Source organism: Xiphias gladius, chromosome 17 (assembly GCF_016859285.1).
Source record: "Xiphias gladius isolate SHS-SW01 ecotype Sanya breed wild chromosome 17, ASM1685928v1, whole genome shotgun sequence".
Classification (NCBI taxonomy): Eukaryota; Metazoa; Chordata; class Actinopteri; order Istiophoriformes; family Xiphiidae; genus Xiphias; species Xiphias gladius.
In genome coordinates this window covers 18,433,210-18,452,914 of record NC_053416.1, presented here as the reverse complement: position 1 = coordinate 18,452,914, position 19,705 = coordinate 18,433,210, and the positions used below count along the sequence as shown (strand labels likewise).

General features: G+C 42.3%; 1 protein-coding gene across 3 annotated transcripts in view; it reads left to right on the top strand.

The window, feature by feature from the left end:
- The window catches only part of LOC120802646 (Down syndrome cell adhesion molecule-like protein 1 homolog), a 52,302-nt gene that overhangs the window by 3,443 nt on the left and 29,154 nt on the right, over positions 1-19,705 (top strand). For all 3 annotated transcript variants that reach the window (XM_040150686.1, XM_040150687.1, XM_040150689.1), the window contains exons 2-3: positions 5,259-5,579; positions 8,071-8,217. In XM_040150686.1, coding sequence (XP_040006620.1) covers positions 5,259-5,579; positions 8,071-8,217 — 468 coding nt within the window. The remainder of the gene's footprint in view (positions 1-5,258; positions 5,580-8,070; positions 8,218-19,705) is intronic.

Here is a 19,705-nt window from a genome sequence, read left to right as displayed (position 1 = left end):
TCTCTCTCTACCTCCATCTCTCTCTCCATCTCTCCCTCCCTCCATCGCTTCCTCTAGCAGTAACTCCCCTCCCTCTCTCTCCCTCATCACTAGGCAGAATTAAAGGTTGGGGGAGGGGCAGTTTATGCAGACTGTGCTGGGACTTGTGATCCACAGATTTGATATTCACATTAAGAGAGAAACTGGCTGCTTTGATGTGAGGGGGAGCAGGTCCCAGGGGACTGCTGAAGTAGCACACTTTTTTTTTTTTTTTTACTGACACAGCACAAGGGGGGTGGTGGTGGTGGGGGGGGGGGGCAGATTGTTGGGGACATGGTGTACAGAAACACAGTGGGTGGGGAGTGCCAATACCCTTTCGCTGATTAGATGTAACCCCAACAACCTACTAATGCCAGACCCCTGAGGATTATCCATAAACTCAAACCTATCTTTGTAACCCCTGTATCCCACCAATATTCAGTTCACACCCCTTCTTACAGTGTATCTCCTTCCACTTCCGCCTCTGCTGCTTTATGTTTCCACACACAGTTTCAATCCCTGTGCCCCCTGATCAAAAACACAACTCGCAACTTTCTGTCCCAAAACCACCTGAAGGCTGAGTGACAGGACAGGAGGGAAGTGAACGCAGGAGATAGAGTCTGGTTGGAAGCTGCTTCCAAAATAACAAGCGCTGAAGGAGAGGGGGGGAGAGGTTTCTGACAGATCATGAGGCTGATGTGCCAGTTGTGTCTCCGTCAAGTTGAATCCTACTGGTGACCTTTACCGTACAAAACGATTCATTCGTCATTAAATCAAATAAAGTTGAAATGCTGTGAAAATTATTTTATCATATGGAAGAGACGGGAAGATGGTATGTGTGTGAATATGCGAAACATTGGGGGTTTCTGGGGTTTGTTTACCTCCTCATCACAATACAGTTTTGAGCATCAAGAGTGTGTATGTGTGTGTGTGTGTGTGTGTGTGTGTCTGTACACTCCTGTGCACACTCACATCCTGGAGAGGCGTAGATCAGCTGCATTATGCATGATCAAACCTTGCATAGGTTATGACTTCTGCCTCGCTGACATACATATTCATGCGTGGCTCTCTGGCAGGATGTATAAAATAGTGGCTGCAACTCTGACAGCCTAAGCCAGCAACGCCGTCAGTGCTCTAACACCCTCCAGTGAGGGCTGGTGTCTGAACGAGGCCGATGAAGCCTCCTGGGCGTAGGTGAGCTGCAGCAACACAGGAACCCAACAGCTTTGGTCAATACTGCTATCAGGGTGATGACCGTCCACACACTGCTAGGATTAGATCTTTGTGGACATGCATCACTGAGTTAAGTGGTGTCACCAAAATGAACAGGGACACTAGACTGACTTGACAACATTATATCTATTAATTGTGTTAACTGTGTTGTTTTACCAGTTCAAACAGTTAGTCTGGGAGCTTGTCGGTTTGACAGGATGCTCACTATCGAACATGTCGAGGATGCGTTGTTCTAAGGTACACAAGAGACGGGTACAACATTATAAATATTTTGAACAGCTGTACATTAGGGTGTGTACGGTACCTTTAACTCAATCTTTGACTGACATTTTAGTACTTGTTTGGATTCAGTCATGACAGGCCGTGAGAAAGATATGTTTAACATGCAGTACTTCTGTTGTGTACATGTGACATTTGGTTTTCTTGCCACACAGGCTGTCTGTACAGGTTGGCACCGGTGGTGTGTAATGTTTCATCTGCTGGTTGTAAATGGAGTGGAAACTCTGCCAGTCCGACAAAAACCTGGACTGTGCCTGTTGAGTTTTGGAGTGCACCCAGTGTGATGCACCAGTGATATTGTGCCTGACCACACCTAAACAAACAGCAGTTTGTCATCCTTACACAGACTGGCATGTCAGTCATTTATACACCCTTCTTTCTACAATGTATACACACGTAGAAGAACACTTTCGGCGTAAAAATCCTAGTTGTTCTGTTTTTATCTGTATTCAATTTAAACATATTAGCTCACTTCGGTTGCTTTTTTTGCAGCATGCAAATATTTGAGACAGTGTGACAGAATTTAGGACTTGGTGGCTTAGAGTTTCTAAATTTAGATTGTTCAGTGGGTCACTGTTGTTAGGTTAAATTGCTGCATTGTTTTTTATTCAGTCACAGCTTTCAAGTGCTAGCGCCACCATGGCAACCCACTCTGTCTCCTCCTAGTGTGACTGAGCGCTGAGAGCTGCTTTTGGAGTGTGTGTGTCTGTTGAGTGAGTGTATGTGTGGTTCGTCTGGTTTTGACAGGCTCTGATTGGTGGGAGTTTGCTCTGATCCCTTTTCTATTCCACTTCCCACTCCATCAGTCCCAGTGCTCCCAAGCCCCCCAGTGCTTGGGCCCCCAGGCAATATAATCTACTGTATGAGAGGTTCTCCGGCTGCCCAGCCCCCCTGAGCTCTCAGGGTGACCCCCGTCACTCCTCCACTTTAGTCTTGTCCCCCCATTGGGAGATTATAGATATTGCAATCTTTAATATGGGCTTTCTGCTCAGGGGCCATTATCAGTAATCTGCAGAGGGGAGGGAGTCTGACCTGGTTTTTACAGCCCACCACTGGACTGCCAGACACATTTTCATATACCATCTGTAACATGCTGCCCAGCTTTATCAATCTCTAGTTTAGGACAGCAGCACTTCTTTGAAAGGACACTGGAATTGTTGACAAACCAAAGTGGAAGGGAGAGATGGTTGCATCTTTCTTCGATCGCGTGCACTGAGCTTGGTGCCAGCACAGTGACACTGTTGATGGTGATGATTGATTCTGCCAGGCTGTATTTGTTAATGTTGTTATGGCGCCATTGCCAGCTTTAAAGTCTCACCTCATTAAAGAGATGGCCTAAACAAAGTCTAAATGTTTGGATGTGCTGACAAACGTTTTCACTCCTTAATTTCTTGGGTTTGGTTTTAGTGCTTCAGATGGGCTCTGTGACAATACTGCAAACTAAAGACTCACTGTTCAAACAAAATCTTTTGATTGTCAAAACTATTTTGGTTATTACTTTTTGTGCATCTGTGAAAACCTAAAAGTGGCCCATATAATGTGGACAACAGGGATATTTCTCCATTATTATGTTTCCTCAGCTTTACAGCATGTTTTCATGATTATTTGATCATGATCCTGGTACAGCACAATTGCCATCATAAAGAGGTCATTAATGATGACAAATAAAGTTATGATCAAGTTTGCAAGTGTTGAACCTTCTAGCTGCAGAATCTGAAGATGTGTGCGCCTCGGCATATGAAAACATGTTGACTGCAGTGATGCTATTTAAAGTGAGGTTAATAATTAGCCAGTGACAAAGTGTTGCTTGTTCTCCACTTCCTACATTCCTACAATGGGTTTTAATCAAAGAACTCAAAAGACAACAGACAGGGGACCACAGAGGAGTCAAAACCGTTTTGATATTTAAAAAAATTGTTTTTTAGAACTGAAATAATTTATCGAATAGTGGATTCACAGAAAATAACGGCCCTCTGTTTTGATAATCAGGTAATTGTTTCCTTAATGTTCTCAAGCAAGTTTTGGAGTATTATTCAGACAAAACAAGGAATTTGATCATAGCACCTTGGGCTTTAGGAAACTGTGAAAAATATTTTTTAACATTTTATAGACCAAAATGATTAATCTATTTATCAAAAAAAAAAAAAATCTTCAGATTAATCAATTAATCAACAAACAAAATAATCTAAATAAAATAACAACATCATATAATTTCATATAAATAATATCATAAATACATACTGGATTAAATTAATCCATTTTGTTTGACATATCTGTATTTCTATTTTTCATGATATTTTGGCAACATTCTGCGCAAAAAAAGGACATATTTTTATAATACACTTGAGTCCCAGACCTTCAACTGTTATGTTCATATAGTGTTTTATAAAATGTTTCCAGGATAAAAGACCAAAAGACCTGAAGTTTTGTCAAAAGTAAGCTGTTGTTACATTATCAAAAGTCAGTGAGAACAAACAAATAATTTAACCTTAAACCATTAAATTAAATGTAATTTAATAAATGAAAAATGTGATATCAATGGGTCCAAACTTGCATATTCAACCACTCAAAAAATGCTTTTATTTGAGTCCATTTTATGCATTAAATATTGACATTGTTTTGAAAAGCCATTTCAACAAGCACTATTTCATGAGCAAGAAATACACAGGAAAAATCAATCTGATCCATTTGGTAAAAAAAAAAAAAAAAGAACAAAGTCAGCTATGATTGAACAACTACCACAATACGCTACATACTGATTTCATCCAATTTGGATCAAAATCCTCATTCCGTCAGTATCTGTTAGTATCTTCCATGATATTTTATAGACTGAATATTAACAGGGTAAACAGGGGGTGGGACGGTGTGTATTAGATGACATAATTTAGAATCAGTGGTGGTTAACATCCACATCTGTCTATCAGCCCCCCCCCCCAACTTATTTCTCATCTAATCTTTCATATAATGACCCCAAAATTTGAGAGACCCCACCCCCCCCACCACCACCTTCCTCATCTTCTCTTCTCACTCTCCTTCCTCTGCTGGAGCTGTATGTGTTTAATCTGAGTTCCAGTGAAGAACATTCCTGTATGTGTGTGTGTGTGTGTGTGTGTGTGTGTGTGTGTGTGTGTGTGTGTGTGTGTGTGTGTGTGTGTGTGTGTGTGTGTGTGTATGTGTGTGTGTGTGTGTGTGTGTGTGTGTTTGTGAGTGTGACTGTGCATGTGTGTGTGTTAAATATGTAAGGAGATTAAATAGACTTAAATCTCTGCGTCTGGCATAGAAATTCCAATCACATAACCTATCAGTGTGTTCCCTCTCTCTCTCTCTCTCTCTCTCTCTCTCTCTTTGTCTTTGTTTGTGTATGTGTGCACTCACTGTACGGAGGTAACAAACTCCTCCCCCCTGCGATCCACCTAAACCGCCACAGGCTTTATCCCAAATCCCTGGCTTTCTGCATCACATGACTGATGTTTGCAGCTGGACATTTGACATACATTTGTTATGATTATTTTGCAACACATTTGAAGGACATTTCCATTCTGTCCACTTTTTGTCCATTAATGTGATGCCGATTGTTTCAAATCAATGGCAATGGAATCCTGCTACATTGTTTTTATACTTCTGTGTGTTTACACAGTGTATACAAGACATAACAGGTGCTCATTGTTGGCCTCTCACCTTCACCTCGGCCTGCTAAGTGATGTTGTGATGTCTGTTTGCCCTTGCAGTACACAGTGAGGATGTGGGCTCTACCAGGCTGTACTTTGTGAATGCCTCCCTGCAGAGGGTAACCTACTCCAGCTCGGTGGGGGTGTCCCTGCCCTGTCCAGCAGGGGGCACCCCCAGTGCCATACTGCGCTGGTACCTGGCCACCGGCGATGACATCTACGACGTGCCCCACATCCGCCACGTGCACGCCAATGGCACTCTACAACTGTACCCCTTCTCGCCCTCCGCCTACAACAGCTACATACACGACAACGACTACTTCTGCACTGCTGAAAACCAGGCCGGCAAGATCCGCAGCCCGAACATCCGCATCAAAGCTGGTGAGTTGGACAGACAGTCAGGGAGGGACTCACAACATGATGAGGAATGGAGCAAAAATGAGACAGTTGTGAAAGCATAAAGTAGAGCAGATGTGATTGGCAGCTGCAAAAAGCCCAACCCACACACACAAGCACCTGCCCTAAAATAGCCCATCTCAACCTGAACACAGATTGACCTAGAACACAGTCTACAGAGAGAACATCTGCATAACATACTACAGCAGGCCTCGGCCTTTTCTCACACCTATTTGACTGAGCTGGTGATGAACCAATGCACTTTACACTGACATAACCCCTTCAGATTCATCTACAGCATGGCGCCATCTGGTAGGATGAAATCCAAAACACAACCTCTACAGTACTTAGAGTTAAGTAGCAACTCCAGTGTGATTTTTAGATGATACGACAAGATCAGATAAAGAGGAGAAAGTGTGACAATAGGTTATATCACTTTACCAGCTCATCTTCACTGACAGTCCTTTTTTCTATCAAAGGTCAGTACAACCAAAGCGCCCAGGAATTTCACAGCCACTTGGGTATTTTTAAGCAATGCCTTTTAAAGGTTTACAAGTTATGAAAAGTAATTCACCACCTTACAATGCAGAGATATGGTCTTAAGCATTACTGACCCTATCAACTTTTATTTATGTATGCTAGAATTTTAATTTATAAACCATCATCTTTGAGTACACTGTTACTGTACATAAAAACATCTCAGGCCTCAGTTTGGAACTAACTTTCATTTATTTGGTTGTTACAGAAGAAATTAGTTATTTCCAGTAGTATTAGAATAAAGAATCAATCAATAAATACTAGTAGATATTGTAGGCCATCTATTTTTGGAAATTTTGACCAGAGGCTGCCTCTGTTGCCATCATATTCTCTTTTCTGTCCTCCTTCTTCTCCATGCTCCCTTGTTCTTCAGACTGTCCTTTTGTGCCAGACTAAATTTAGCCACAGCACACTTCTTTAATTATCTCTCATTAACAAACCTAATTGGTGCTTTCCATTGATTAGACCGTGTGAAGCTGCTTTAATAAGCGAGACCTCATCTAAAGTAAAAGAGTGCTTCTAAGTAAAACAGTACAAGCAGAGATACATGAAGAAGAAAGTGAAATTTCATTAAAAAGCAGCTGGAACAAAGCTACAGCTGGGCGATAGTTACACTGCATCTACCCCCCCCCATCATTCATTCAGGCCAGTCGGTCCCTCCCCCTTCCCTCCTGCCATCAACATCTGTTTTCATATTCTGCCTCCCAACACTGACTTGAACTAATACTCATATTCATTCTAATACTAATACTAGCGCCAAGTTGAGGATTTGAGCCAGGACCCTGAGCTGCATGCCAGCCGGTTGCTGCCTTCATTCCCACATGACCCAAAAGCCTGGCCTCAGGAGACAAGGGATTAGCATGAACCAAACATCCTGAAGCCCCTGTTTGGCCCTGGCAGCTCTGGTGAACAGGTTACAGTCAGACAGGATGTGGACTTTTTATTCTGGGGCTCAGTCTTGTGGCCTTGGTTTTGTATTTGCCCTGCCACTGAATAATAATTTGAATCAGCTTTACTGCTGCATGGCTACAACAACATCCAAACAAATTCACATCAGTGGCGGTTCATTCCAAATTATTTCAAAATAACTTAACAGATCTGTTTTATTCTACTCATCTATTAAAAGGTGTACATTTCCAGCTCTTACATGTGTGTCCCTCTTGCAGCAGGAATGTATGCATGCTGCCATCGTGTCTGTTACCAGGAAAGGGATTCAAAACCAGTTTCTTAGCAACCTTCGGATACATCTTAGCTTTCATGTGATTTTGCTAATGAGTCCCTGCTCATTCAACAGAGTGTAAAATATTGCATGAACTTGCAGAAACCGAAGCAGCAATAACCCTTCAGTTTACTTTGAATGTGCTGCTGACTATGTTGTCTCCTGATGAAGTTCTTTACAAAAACAGTAGATCAGTGTTTTCATGATGATGTCATGCCAAAGCTAGAAAATAATTTCCATGATTATCCTGCTTAATGGTGGCTTGGACCATTTATGGTGAAAGCAGAGGCCGGATTAGAAGAGTTCAAACAATACATAAGAGCAGGCCAGTAATTTCCAATGAATCCATGTCGAGAGCTTTGGTAATTGATGAAAGGGTGTTTTGCTCTGGAGTGTTAATGTGTTATTTTTGATTATGTAAATACCTGTAGATTATTGTTTTTGTTTGATGCTCGCATTGTGCTGAGATCGCCATGATGTTCACCCAATGCCAACAAATCCATTGCAGAGATGATGGAAGATATTTTATGTAGATAATTAATATCTTAAAATTTGACCTCTTTGATGATTTAAAAAAAAAACCTGAATTTATTGTTTCTGGCCTGAACAGCTCCTCAACCAGCATTTATCACGTGTCACCACACCTCTACTTTTCAGTGGTAGGAAAACAATTTTTCCTTAGATGCCTGCTCTCTTATTATTTTTTGTGTGTCTGTGTAGTTTTCAGGGAGCCCTACACCGTACGAGTGGCAGACCAGCGCTCGATGCGGGGCAACGTAGCTGTGTTCAAGTGCCTCATCCCCACTGCCGTGCAGGAGTACGTCAGCGTCGTGTCCTGGGAGAGAGACACCGTTTCCATTGTGCCAGGTAAGCCGTCACATGAATGAATTTGGAGCATCTTTGGGTAGGCAGTTGGACTGATTTCATACAGTTGAATTTAGATATGTCTTTATCTTCTGTTTGTGTGTGTGTGTGTGTGTGTGTGTGTGTGTGTGTGTGTGTGTGTGTGTGTGTGTGTGTGTGTGTGTGTGTGTGTGTGTGTCTGTCTGTCTGTCTGTCTGTCTGTCTGTCTGTATGTGTGTCTCTGTTTGTGAAGACGGTTGATGCACTGTTGTGCTCTATATGTTTGACCAAACTCTTAACTCATGTCTTCTGTCTGCTCACTGTTCTGGATCAGTGATCCGGTCCCCCTCCTCCTCCTCCTCCTCCACCTCCTCTTTCCCTCTTGCACATATCTCTTCCCTCAGTCTCCTTCGTCTTCCTTCTTTTTTCTCAGACAATTCATTCTTTCCCTTTCCGCTACCACTGCTTTTACATCTTCATCTCATATCTCATCACATATACCCCCCCTGTCACATCCCACCTTTAATTGTGATTGACACTACATTAGACAGACTCTCTTCCAAGTGGCATGACTATTTCACAGTTCCTCTTCATCAGATCTATTTCTGTCCTTTCCCTGCTTGTCTTAACACCACGTCCTTGAAGAACAGGGCCACAATTAGAGACACAGGATGTCAATAGGACTGTGCCCCCACATACATCTTCATTAACCTCGTTTGTGTGTATGAGTGTGTGTGCAAGAGTGAGAGAAAGAGACATGGAGTGTTCCGTCTTTATGTCTGTTGTCTAGCTTTTTTTTTGTAGATACATTATGTGTATTTTATCATGTGATTATATATTGAATACAGTCAATGTGTGTTTCAGATGCATGCATGGTTATTTTCTGCATTTAATATGCTGACAGTAACAATGTAGGAAAGATGGATGAAGGATAGAGGACAAAAATGAACCAAAGGAAGAGAAGCAAGGAGGGTAGTAGGGCAAGAACGGCCTCAGGTCCTGGCAGATGGCGTTTTATATTATATGTATGCAAAACACAGAGATACTGTGTCACACATACACATGTACCAAGGTTGCAGTAGTTTGTCATTTCCAGACATTTATATTATGTATATTTTTTTAGTTCATTTTTAGCGTTCATGTAATACAGTGCCATCACTATGCTTTGTATTCATTCTTTGTTTTCAGGTACCATCGTGGCAGAAAGCTGCTACATTAAGGAGCTACATAGTTTGTGGGAAATACCAAAAAAGGCTTACAACTGATTGATGTATTACATCAAGGCTTAGTGTATTTCTGCTCCAACATTAGTCCATGCTTCAGTTTTGGATTTAACTGTAAAAACTCACAAAAAAAATCACATTTCTAAATTTAGTTTGATGAGATATGTTTCTCTTATTTTTTCCATACACCACTTCTACTGTATTTTAACTAAATATGTGAAAATTGCACATACTCTACACACACACCAACCAGCCAGTTTCTTGTATAAAAGTTTATGTTAGCAAATTATTGAATGAGATTTTAGTTTTTGTTCTTTGTTGTTTTCAAATGACATTTTAAATCTAGTCTATTATTTTTCTATTTTGATTTGCTGTTTTCATCTCCTTTCACCTTTCCTCTGCTTGGCCGATTCACTCTTTTATTAGGAGTTTGGTTCACAGTGACAATATGACTTCCCATTATTCCAAAACATAAACATAGTTGACATAGTTTGGATGTGCCAGTCTACCCTGCGAATGCTTTATGGTTTCTGCGTTTGAGATGCTGCTGTGTATGCTGTCATGAGGCTGTTTGTGTGTAATTAGGGGTATATAGGTCAGTTGATGAGCAGTGAGTGTGAGGATCAGATGCTGAACATGATGAGCTGCTCACTGAACTCAGCATTTGTTTCCCTATGACATCAGCGCACACAGACACGGTAAACACTCGCAGTGTGATTGCATTCAACCTTGACCCTGACCTCCTCGTCAATCAACACAGTGACCTCATCACCCTTACAGCCAATCAGTGCAGTCACCTATCTGCAACATACCCTCACTTTGAAACACAGCACCCTTACAGAACAGCTCATAATCTGAATATTGTGATTGCACTCTCACATGGATGCACGAAAGATATGCAAGCATGCACGTGGACACATACGGTTAATATCCATATGCAGCAGATACATGTGGTTATGTAAACCGTCCAGTGGGAAACATTATTGATGCTGATGACCAACTCTTCAGTTAACCATCTCTTTGAGTTACTCTAACATCACCGGTCAAACTCTCTTATCACCTCTCTCTCTCCCCTTTTTGGCCACCAAAGGACTGTCTGAATAGGTCTAATGAAGATGTGAAAATTAAAATTGATTTTGTGACTGAAAGCTCTCTGCATGCAAGTGAGTGGGTGGCTGGCTTTCTTGCCTGTCACTATTTCTTGTGCTCAGCTTGAGAAACACGGCAGGAGAAGTTTCAGTTGAAATTAATCGGAAACGTTGATTGCATAATTTTCCTCACTTGCTTGTTCCTGTTCAGGGTCATAGGAGGCAGAAGACAGGAAAACGCCATGGACTTTTTGCCAGTTAATCAAACGAGCAACAGACAGACATTAAGTCATATTGTTCAGGTTCCCATTAGCTGTCTCCGTGGTAACACGTAGTCTGCCCAGGATTTTATCTGGTATTGTATTGATAAAGTGGGACATTGTCTTCTGAAATCCATTGCAAACAGCAAGTCAGAGCATTCAACCATCACTAAACTCTTTGAATTTCAAAAACAATGTTTTTTTTTCAGGCTGGGTTGTGATTGGCTAGTGTCGTCGCTGCAACGCAAAAAAAGAAAAAGAAAAATTCTGTTTTCCTGCAGTGCATTTCAATCACAAATGCCTGAGTGCTGTAGATGCCTTTGTCCAAATCTTAGCTCGTCTCTCCTTTAGTTTCAATATATAAAAATACCTTTGGTTAAGGACTTGCACTTCTCATTTTAATTGACTTGTATTAGAGGAAATAATGCGTTCAAGTCCTCCAACTTCAAAGTGACTTTTGTGCCACCACTGACCTGAGGCTGAATCCCGCCACAGTTCCTTCCTGTGTCTCTCCTCTCTGATTTCCCACCATCTAAACACAAAGTAAGAATACAAAAGTGACTAGACTGCTCAATTCCTTTTGAATGAAAAAAAAATTGTCTACTTCATCTTTACTTAGTGGCTGTACCGTTGCACGGAGGATTCATTATGTGCAGGCTCTGATCAGTAGCAGGATCACATACTGGTGTGAAGGTTGAGTTGATGACATAACACAATGCAGTCATGCCCTCTGAACCCCAACAGGTTCTATTTTGTCAAACACACGTGTTCCCCATCTGGAGCCGTGTGCGTTTATGTGTGTGTGTGTGTGTGTGTGTGTGTGTGTGTGTGTGTGTGTGTGTGTGTGTGTGCCCCCTTGCCTGCCCCATTTTCCTGTCCAGCCAGGACAGTGGGGGGGTTTAAGAGGGGAGGAGTGTAGGCAGACTGACCTATTTCCCTCTAACTTCCCTGTCCCATACCATCCCCGTAGTTAAGCTTTGTGCGTGTGTGTGTGTGTGTGTGTGTTTGTATGTATGTCTGTGTGTGCGTGTGTGTGTGTGTGTGTGTGTGTGTGTGTGTGTGTGTGTGTGTGTGTGTGTGTGTATGTCTGTGTGTGTGTGTGTGTGTGTGTGTGTGTGTGTGTGTGTGTGTGTATGTCTGTGTGTGTGTGTGTGTGTGTGTGTGTGTGTGTGTGTGTGTGTGTGTGTGTGTGTGTGTGTGTGTGTGTGTGTGGACAATGGAGGCCAACTACTCTGAGCAGTGATCTGAGGGAGGATAGCTGGAGCAGAGACAGAGGGATGGAGGGTTTGTGGACAGGCATAAAAACAACAGTGGGACACAGAGAGGGTTCAGCTTGCAGATCGAGGCCGTCAGTCTAACCAGCAGAAAGCTAATGAGTGACTCCAATGAATAGAGACTGGACCAGCAGATGGCTGCGGCCACATGGTGGTCCACAGAAGATGCCCAACCATGCTCCATCTAATCCACCTGCCACACAGTTTGGTCTTGTTTATGTATTTGCACAGTAGTTTGATGCACAGGGCCATGAAATGCATTGTTGGAGAGCAATAATAGAAGGGAAAAAGGTATAGTGTATAGATGTGATTAGAAAAACAAGATTAGAAAACCCTTCTCGCACATAAACACTTCACCTTCTCATCACTAAATACTCATTTTCCAATTCAGTCACACTCCTTCTTCTTCTACTCCCTCAAACTGTACAGAAGTGTTTTGGATCCATGTTGGCTGTTTTTTTTGGCTGATTTGATATAAAACAGATACTGTACATTTCCAGAACAATGTGAAAGGAAGGGTGTATTCAATCACATCAGTGATTTAGTGACTGATGTTAAAAGTAAGGTGGATTTAACCTGTCTTCAACCTAACAGTGTGTAAATGCTGAGTTATCAGGCCTTAATGTGTATGTGGACCCCAGTGGGTGTCACCGGGTGGTGAGGTCACTTACAGGCTACATTACAGATCAATCCTCTGCCCCTGGGGTCCCTGCTGGGAGTCAGGCAGTTCGACAGAGACACAACAATACACACCCGTATACACTCACACATAGGGGTTAATTGGGAACACCTGGGAAATTACAGTTGAGTTGACCATTTTGTGGGATCAGCAAGTTACAGTAACCAATCTAAGCTGTTACGTTTGCAGTGACTTGAGTTTGATGATGAGTTGAGCTGTCTTTATCTCTCTTCCTCTCTCTCTCTCTGTCTCTCTCTCCACTTTTGGCTTAGAAGACTAGGGGTACAACTCAGGATTGTTTACATTATCGACTAATCTTTTGATAATTTTCTTGATTAATTGTTTAAAATAGCAGAAAATGGTGGGAAAATTGCTGTTATTTGCCCCTCAGCCCAAAGGGACTTCTTGAAATGTCTTGTTTTGTCCAACTGACAGTCCAAAGATCTTCAGTTTATAAAACAAAGAAAAGTATCAGCTCATCCCATTCCAGAGCTGGAATCAGCAATTTTTTTTTCCTAATTCAATTATCTGTTAATTTTCTGTCAGTCATTTTCAATTAATTGACTAATAGTTGCAGCTGAAATCATATCTAGTGCATCATAAGATAATAATTTAATGAATTCAAAATGAGAATAAATTTTATTTTTATTTCTGAAAAATAATTTGCTACATTCTGAACAGTAAAAAAAACAACACAGAAACTAGATTTGAAATCAAAGCTCTGGGGAAGCATTTGGTGAAAAGTTCAAAGGTAATGGACACTATTGTGAAGCTTGTCTTTTCAGAGATTAGAAAAAGTTAGTATCATCAGGCTCCACACATGCAGCGAGGAGAGAGGTGACAAAGGCAGAGGGACCTCATGGAGAGCAGTGGTGTGTAAGGACACAATGTCAGTTTGTAAATCTGTGCTTCTGCACTCAGAGCAGGAATACGTTGATAGATGCACTTGTCTGAGACACTGCAGTCTCTTGTAAACACCGGTCTAACACACACACACACGCTCCAAAGTACAAATGTACAAGCCTGCCCCCTACACACACACACACACACACACACACACACACACACACACACACACACACACACACACACACACACACACACACACACACACACACACACACACATCCCCCTCACAAGTAACACAATAAAGCCATTTTCGGCTTTTGCATGAACCTGCCTGAATATGGAGCACTCATTAAACATTAACTCAGGATACATTAAGTCTGCTCTGTTCTGCTGTGTGATGGCTGGCCTGTTGTTGTGCTTGGGCTGCCTGGGTGCAGCAGGACGTGCTGTGACAGAGGAGGACAGGGAGCACGTGGCGTCCCCAGGGCTCATGGAACATAACCACATCGACTGTCGCCCTCTCTCACCCCCACCTTTGGGTCTCACATCATCCCTCCTTCACCTCTCCCTCCTCTGCTCCTGCCTCTGTCCCATGTTGCACACAGGAGGCCATGGGCGTTAGTGGGGGACTAAATCATGCAGCTAAAGACCCGGTTATTACACACATACATATGCAAACATATGGCAGTAACACCAGAACTTAACAATGGACAGCTTCCTGCAGAATAATCTACCTAAGATATGACTAAACAACACAGAAACGTGAAACTGTATTAATTTTGAGTCTCTGAAATCCAGCTTCCAGTACAGCTAAATAGGTAACTAACAGTTTTTCTTTAGGTTGTTCACCTCTGTCTGTTCCTCTTTCACTTACCCTGGATATTTTTTGCCCCTCTCACATGTGCCCCAATGTGTTGAGAGCGACTGTGAGCAGGGCAGGAACAGATGGGGTGCTGGCAACCATCTTTTACTCAGTTAGGTTGAGTAGGCACGTGGGTGGGTGTGTTAATTAGCACAAACAAGTGTGTGTGTGTGTGTGTGTGTGTGTGTGTGTGTGTCTGTGTCTGTGCATGTTGCCTGTGTCTACAAGGGCCACAATAGGCATAATTATCTCTGGTTGAGAGGCCCAGTCGGGGGGGGGGTTGTTGTAGAGGGTGGGGATGGGGGGGCAGGCGTGGAGAGGCGGAATTCAACAATGGCTCAACCACGGGCTTTGTGTGCGCAGAGCAGAGGGCTGACAAGTGTCGGCTATTATTGACTATTTACACACTACTACACACGCTTGCTCACATGCACTTAACACAGAAATGTACACACACTATCGTGGCCGCCACCACTCTCCCTTGCCTTTTTCCTCTTTCCATCAAACACACACACACACACACACACACACACACACACACACACACACACACACACACACACATGCAGAATGAGCATGTTTACAGTGCATCAGTGTATCAGTGTCACTCAGTGAAAGAGGGAGAGATGGGAAAGCCCCTGCGAGCACGTCACTCTGACAGAAAGCTGGCCACTGTCTCACCCTTCAAGCCAGGCTGTGTGAGTATACACCAACTGAGAGAGAGAGACAGATGAAGAAGTCTGGTTTTAATTTACAAGTTTCTAATCACGTGGCTTAAACGATGACTACAGTTTATTTTTGCAGCTCTCTTGTTCCTATGGGTTACGATAACATTGCACTAGCTGAAGTAATTGCTGAGAGACAACAATATGATTACTACAAAGTCCGATGGGCAAAACCTTAAATAAGTACGTGTCTTTATTTTCTTCTTTTCCTTGGAAAGCAGTTTTAACTTTGGTCAGAAAAGTGCTATATAGACTTAAAATTTCAATAAATGTCAATAAACATGCAGTACTTACAACCAAAAAAAGTCATCGAACCAAAACTTCAACCAACTAATCAGCCAAAAACAGGCAAGCAATCCTAACTGATCATACTACTATTCATTTTAGTAATTATTTTATTTTTATTGTCAGTATTTTATCAGATGAGCGTGACTAAATATTTTTTCATCACCGGCTCTGTGAAGGATAGTTGTTAATGTGCACTTCTAACCACATCCCGAGTCATTAAGGAAAGTGAGAGCACGAGGGCTTGTGTCAAGGCTTAGAGGAAAAGAGTTGGAGGGTTTATATGGCCTGGATTGGGCTGAGAAATAGGATTTGAGTAAAGAGGTTTTACCCCTTTTCTCCTGCTTTCTTCCACTCTTTTGTTTAGACCAGGGAAAGAGGGATTAGTGTGAGGAGATTACAACAGGCTCTACTAAGAAATTGTATTTAAGGAAATGCTTATTTACTCAACAGCTCGCAGCAGTGGCAAGAAGTTTGTTTCTGATTTTCCCCCTCGATCCTCATTTCTGTCTTTCTCTCCTCATGAAAAGCAGAGATTTTCTCTTTAATCCTTTATTAACTTGTTGGTTTCAAGTGGGGTTCCCCCATATTGCTTTTCATATTTTCATCAAATATTTCAATATTTCAAACTAAAAGTAGAATTCTGACTGAATGTATAATGTGTGTAATGGCCATTTGATTTTTAGATGAGAAAAGAAAGGGTAATTACTTGTGTCTGGAAGTGCCAAAATCAGATTTTGTTAATTAAGCCACAAAATCAATACACTCCACATTGTGATTTATTCCGGTACAGGACGATAGTTTTCACACTATACCGTCACCAATGGAGTGATTTCTTTTTTATAGTGGCCGGTTGTTGGGTGACTATGAGGAGACGTGATCAAGGATCAAATGGGATCCCTGGTGGTCATCCAAGTGCCATGTTCCTACATGACCTCTCAACCAGATCTATCGATCCGCCTCAGTGTTAGCTGTCCAAACACACATAAAGGCCAGATCAGCATGATTGACTGCAGCGGGCAGGAAAGTGAACGGATCTAAAATGCTGCTTTGGGGTTAATGTGACAGAAAAATCCAAGGAGAAGAGTGTGATGTTTCTCAGCTGTTGTTTGTGGATTAGTATGCGTAAATCAGTAATTCAACAAGGTTGGAGCATGTGAGTTTTTCTACAGTAAGACTCTGTAAGTAAGCAAGACTTCAGTAAACAATTCAGCACACTGTATAAACTGTATCATAGGGATGATATAGAGCAAATAGCAGTCTTATAAAAAGGCCAGTCTGATTGTAAAACAGGATCTTTTTCACTCCAAGATTTTAGTTCAATATTGCGTAAATGCAATGATGAGATGGAGTGAAATTGCCCTAAGTTTGTGTCTATACAGTATACACACTTTGCCAGGTCTTTAAGAGTACGTTTTGGGCAAATAGCTGCAGGAGCCAAGCCAACAATTATTTTCACCATCAATCAATCTCCCAATTATTTTTTCAATTAACTGTATGGTCTGTACAATGTCAGAAAATAGCATATAATTGTCACAGTCACGATTTTCCTAAGCCCGAAATGACATCTTCAACATGATTGTTTTGTCCACACAACAGTCCAAAACCCAAAGACATTCCATTCTATTAGAGAGGAAAAAGCAAATATTCACATTTGAAAAGTCAGAACAAGTGAATTTTCAGCACTTCTGCTTTGCAAAATAACTTAAATATTTAATCGATTACCGAAATATCAATATTTGATGTTGATCGTACCCCCTGGACTGGTCACCATCCTTTGAGAGGGCACAGGCAACCATTCACACCTACGGGCAGTTTAGAGTCTGCGGTTCACCTAACCTGCATGTCTTGGGAATGTGGTAGGGAATCGGTGCCGACAAAGGGAGAACATGCAAACTCCACACAGAAAGTTGTGTTCAGCAGAAATATTATCCAATCTGTTTGCGAGGTGAATGAAAACATCTGAATGGTCACCTGGATCATGTGGGCACGTTCAGTGGTGTAGAGTTTAAAAAAGAGAGAACTTTTGAAAGAGGTGGGCCAGGCCTTGTTACTGTTTCCCAGATGGGGTTCCGATTCAACTGTGGTGTAATGTAACTGAGGACTCAAGTACAATTTTGAGGTATTTTACTCTAGTATATTCCTCTTTTGCTACTAACCCATTACATTTCAGAGAGAAATGTTTTACATATCACTCAACTACTTCTATTTGACAGCTGCAGTTCCAAGTTACTTTGCATATTCATGTTTATTACAATAGATTTTTTTTGTTATAGATTAAACTGGTTAAAATGAGCTCCTACTCACATGGCTGCACCACAGGAATATTGCTTATATGTTCAGTTTAGTTCAGACACCTCAAGTACTTTTTGCTGATAACAAACTTTCACTTAAGTAAGGTTTTTAATGCAGGAGTTTTACATGTAATAGAGTAGTTTTACATTGCGGAATTGCCTCTTTAAGTTAAGTAAATGATCTGAGGACTTGTTCCACCACTGAATGTTATCGTGCAGAGGCAGTAACTAGTCGGTGTCACACACACTCTCAGATCAGTGTTTTCTACCTCTGAGGTGTAACACAGAAGATTTTTCACTCCTTTTACTCGCAGGCAACTCTTGATGTCCCTGTTGATGACGATGATGATGTCGATTTCTGTTGTTTAATTTTGGTAAATGTGAGATTGTGAAATTCGATTCTTTGATTACAAGAGTATTTATAGTTATTAGGCGTGTAAGGATTTCAATAGTCCTTTCTGGTAAACACTGTAAATGTATGTGTGTGTGTGTGTGTGTGTGTGTGTGTGTGTGTGTGTGTGTGTGTGTCTGTGTGTAGCAGCAGTTGAGCCCTCTCTCTCTCTCTCTCTCTCTCTCTCTCTATTTCCATCTCTCACTCTCTCTCCACGCTAGGCACTGACACTCCTCTGCCACCAGCACTCTAATAGGGAGGGACCGGGCAGCTCGCTCAGTGCCACTAATGCAGCTCACTGCCCCGGGCCATGCGCTAAGCTGGAGTACACCGCATCACAGACACACACACAGACACATGCATATGATGGCAGACACACACCATATAGCCAACTCTGTCTCTTCTCTGCAGCCAAATCCAAACAAGGTGGAGCGGTGGGAGCTTTTTGCTGCTGGATGCTCACTTTTACTGAGTGACATTTTCTAAATAACCGAGTTACTTCAGCGTTTAAGCCTTAGTGCACATGCAGTTAACAGTTAAATAGGAGTTAATGGGATATCCAGTAGAGGGTAGGTTTTTGGACCATGGTGGCACGCTTCTGTATGGTGCAGTGCATCGGGATGTGTGTGCGTATATGTGTGTGTGTATGTGGTTTCTCTCTCCCGGGACTCTCATTATCACTGCTGTCCCAGATGTCACCAAGCACATGAAACACACGTCATGAATAATGGAGTCCTATTTCTACATCTCTCACCATTTCTCTCCTATCCTCCCACCCTCTTTCCCCTCCATCCCTCGTTCCCTCTGATGCTTCCACTGATGCTTAATCTCCTCAGCGCTGTCTCTATCTGAGATGGTCCATTTAGCTTTATGCAGTATCGTCAGCCTGTCTGGTTAGGATGGCTTTATGGGGGGGAACATGGCGTCTCTCCAGTCTTGTGTTGAGTTACATCTACGCAAACGACATCTTTTGCATATGATCAGTTTCATGTCTGTCCCCGACTGTCCGTTCAGCCTCTCGATAGACTGCCCCGTGCCCACCCCTCCACTCCACATCATCCCCTCCCCCAGTGTTTACTGTTTAAAGTCACACAGGGCAAATTGGGACAGAGCAGTCAGTGGAGCAGAAGAGACGTGGTCCCATCGCAGTGGAAACTGGACATTGCTCTCTCCGTCTACTCTGTCTCAACCCTTATTCTGTCCTCAACCTCCACCTTTCTCTGCTCCTCACCTCTGTCTGCCCAACTTTCTAACATCCCCTTCACTCCCGGTGAGTCGGTGTACGACACAACACGGCAGCAAGGGTCAGGGAAGGGAGAGCATGATTGAAAGGTGAGGTAAGCAGTCAGAATTGGTAAGGAAAGAGGACAGCAGTTAGGATTAGACAGTGAAGCGTGGCTTTTTAATGAAAACATGACAGAGCGGTGGCTTCTTCAACGCCCAACCTTCCAGTAAATGAACAAGCTACAGAGAAGAAGCGAGAGGGAAAAAGAGAGAATTGAATCTTGAGATTCAGTTATTGCTCATGCAGTGTTAGTCTTAACTAGTAGCATGACTCGTGCTCTGTCTGAACAGTTTGGTC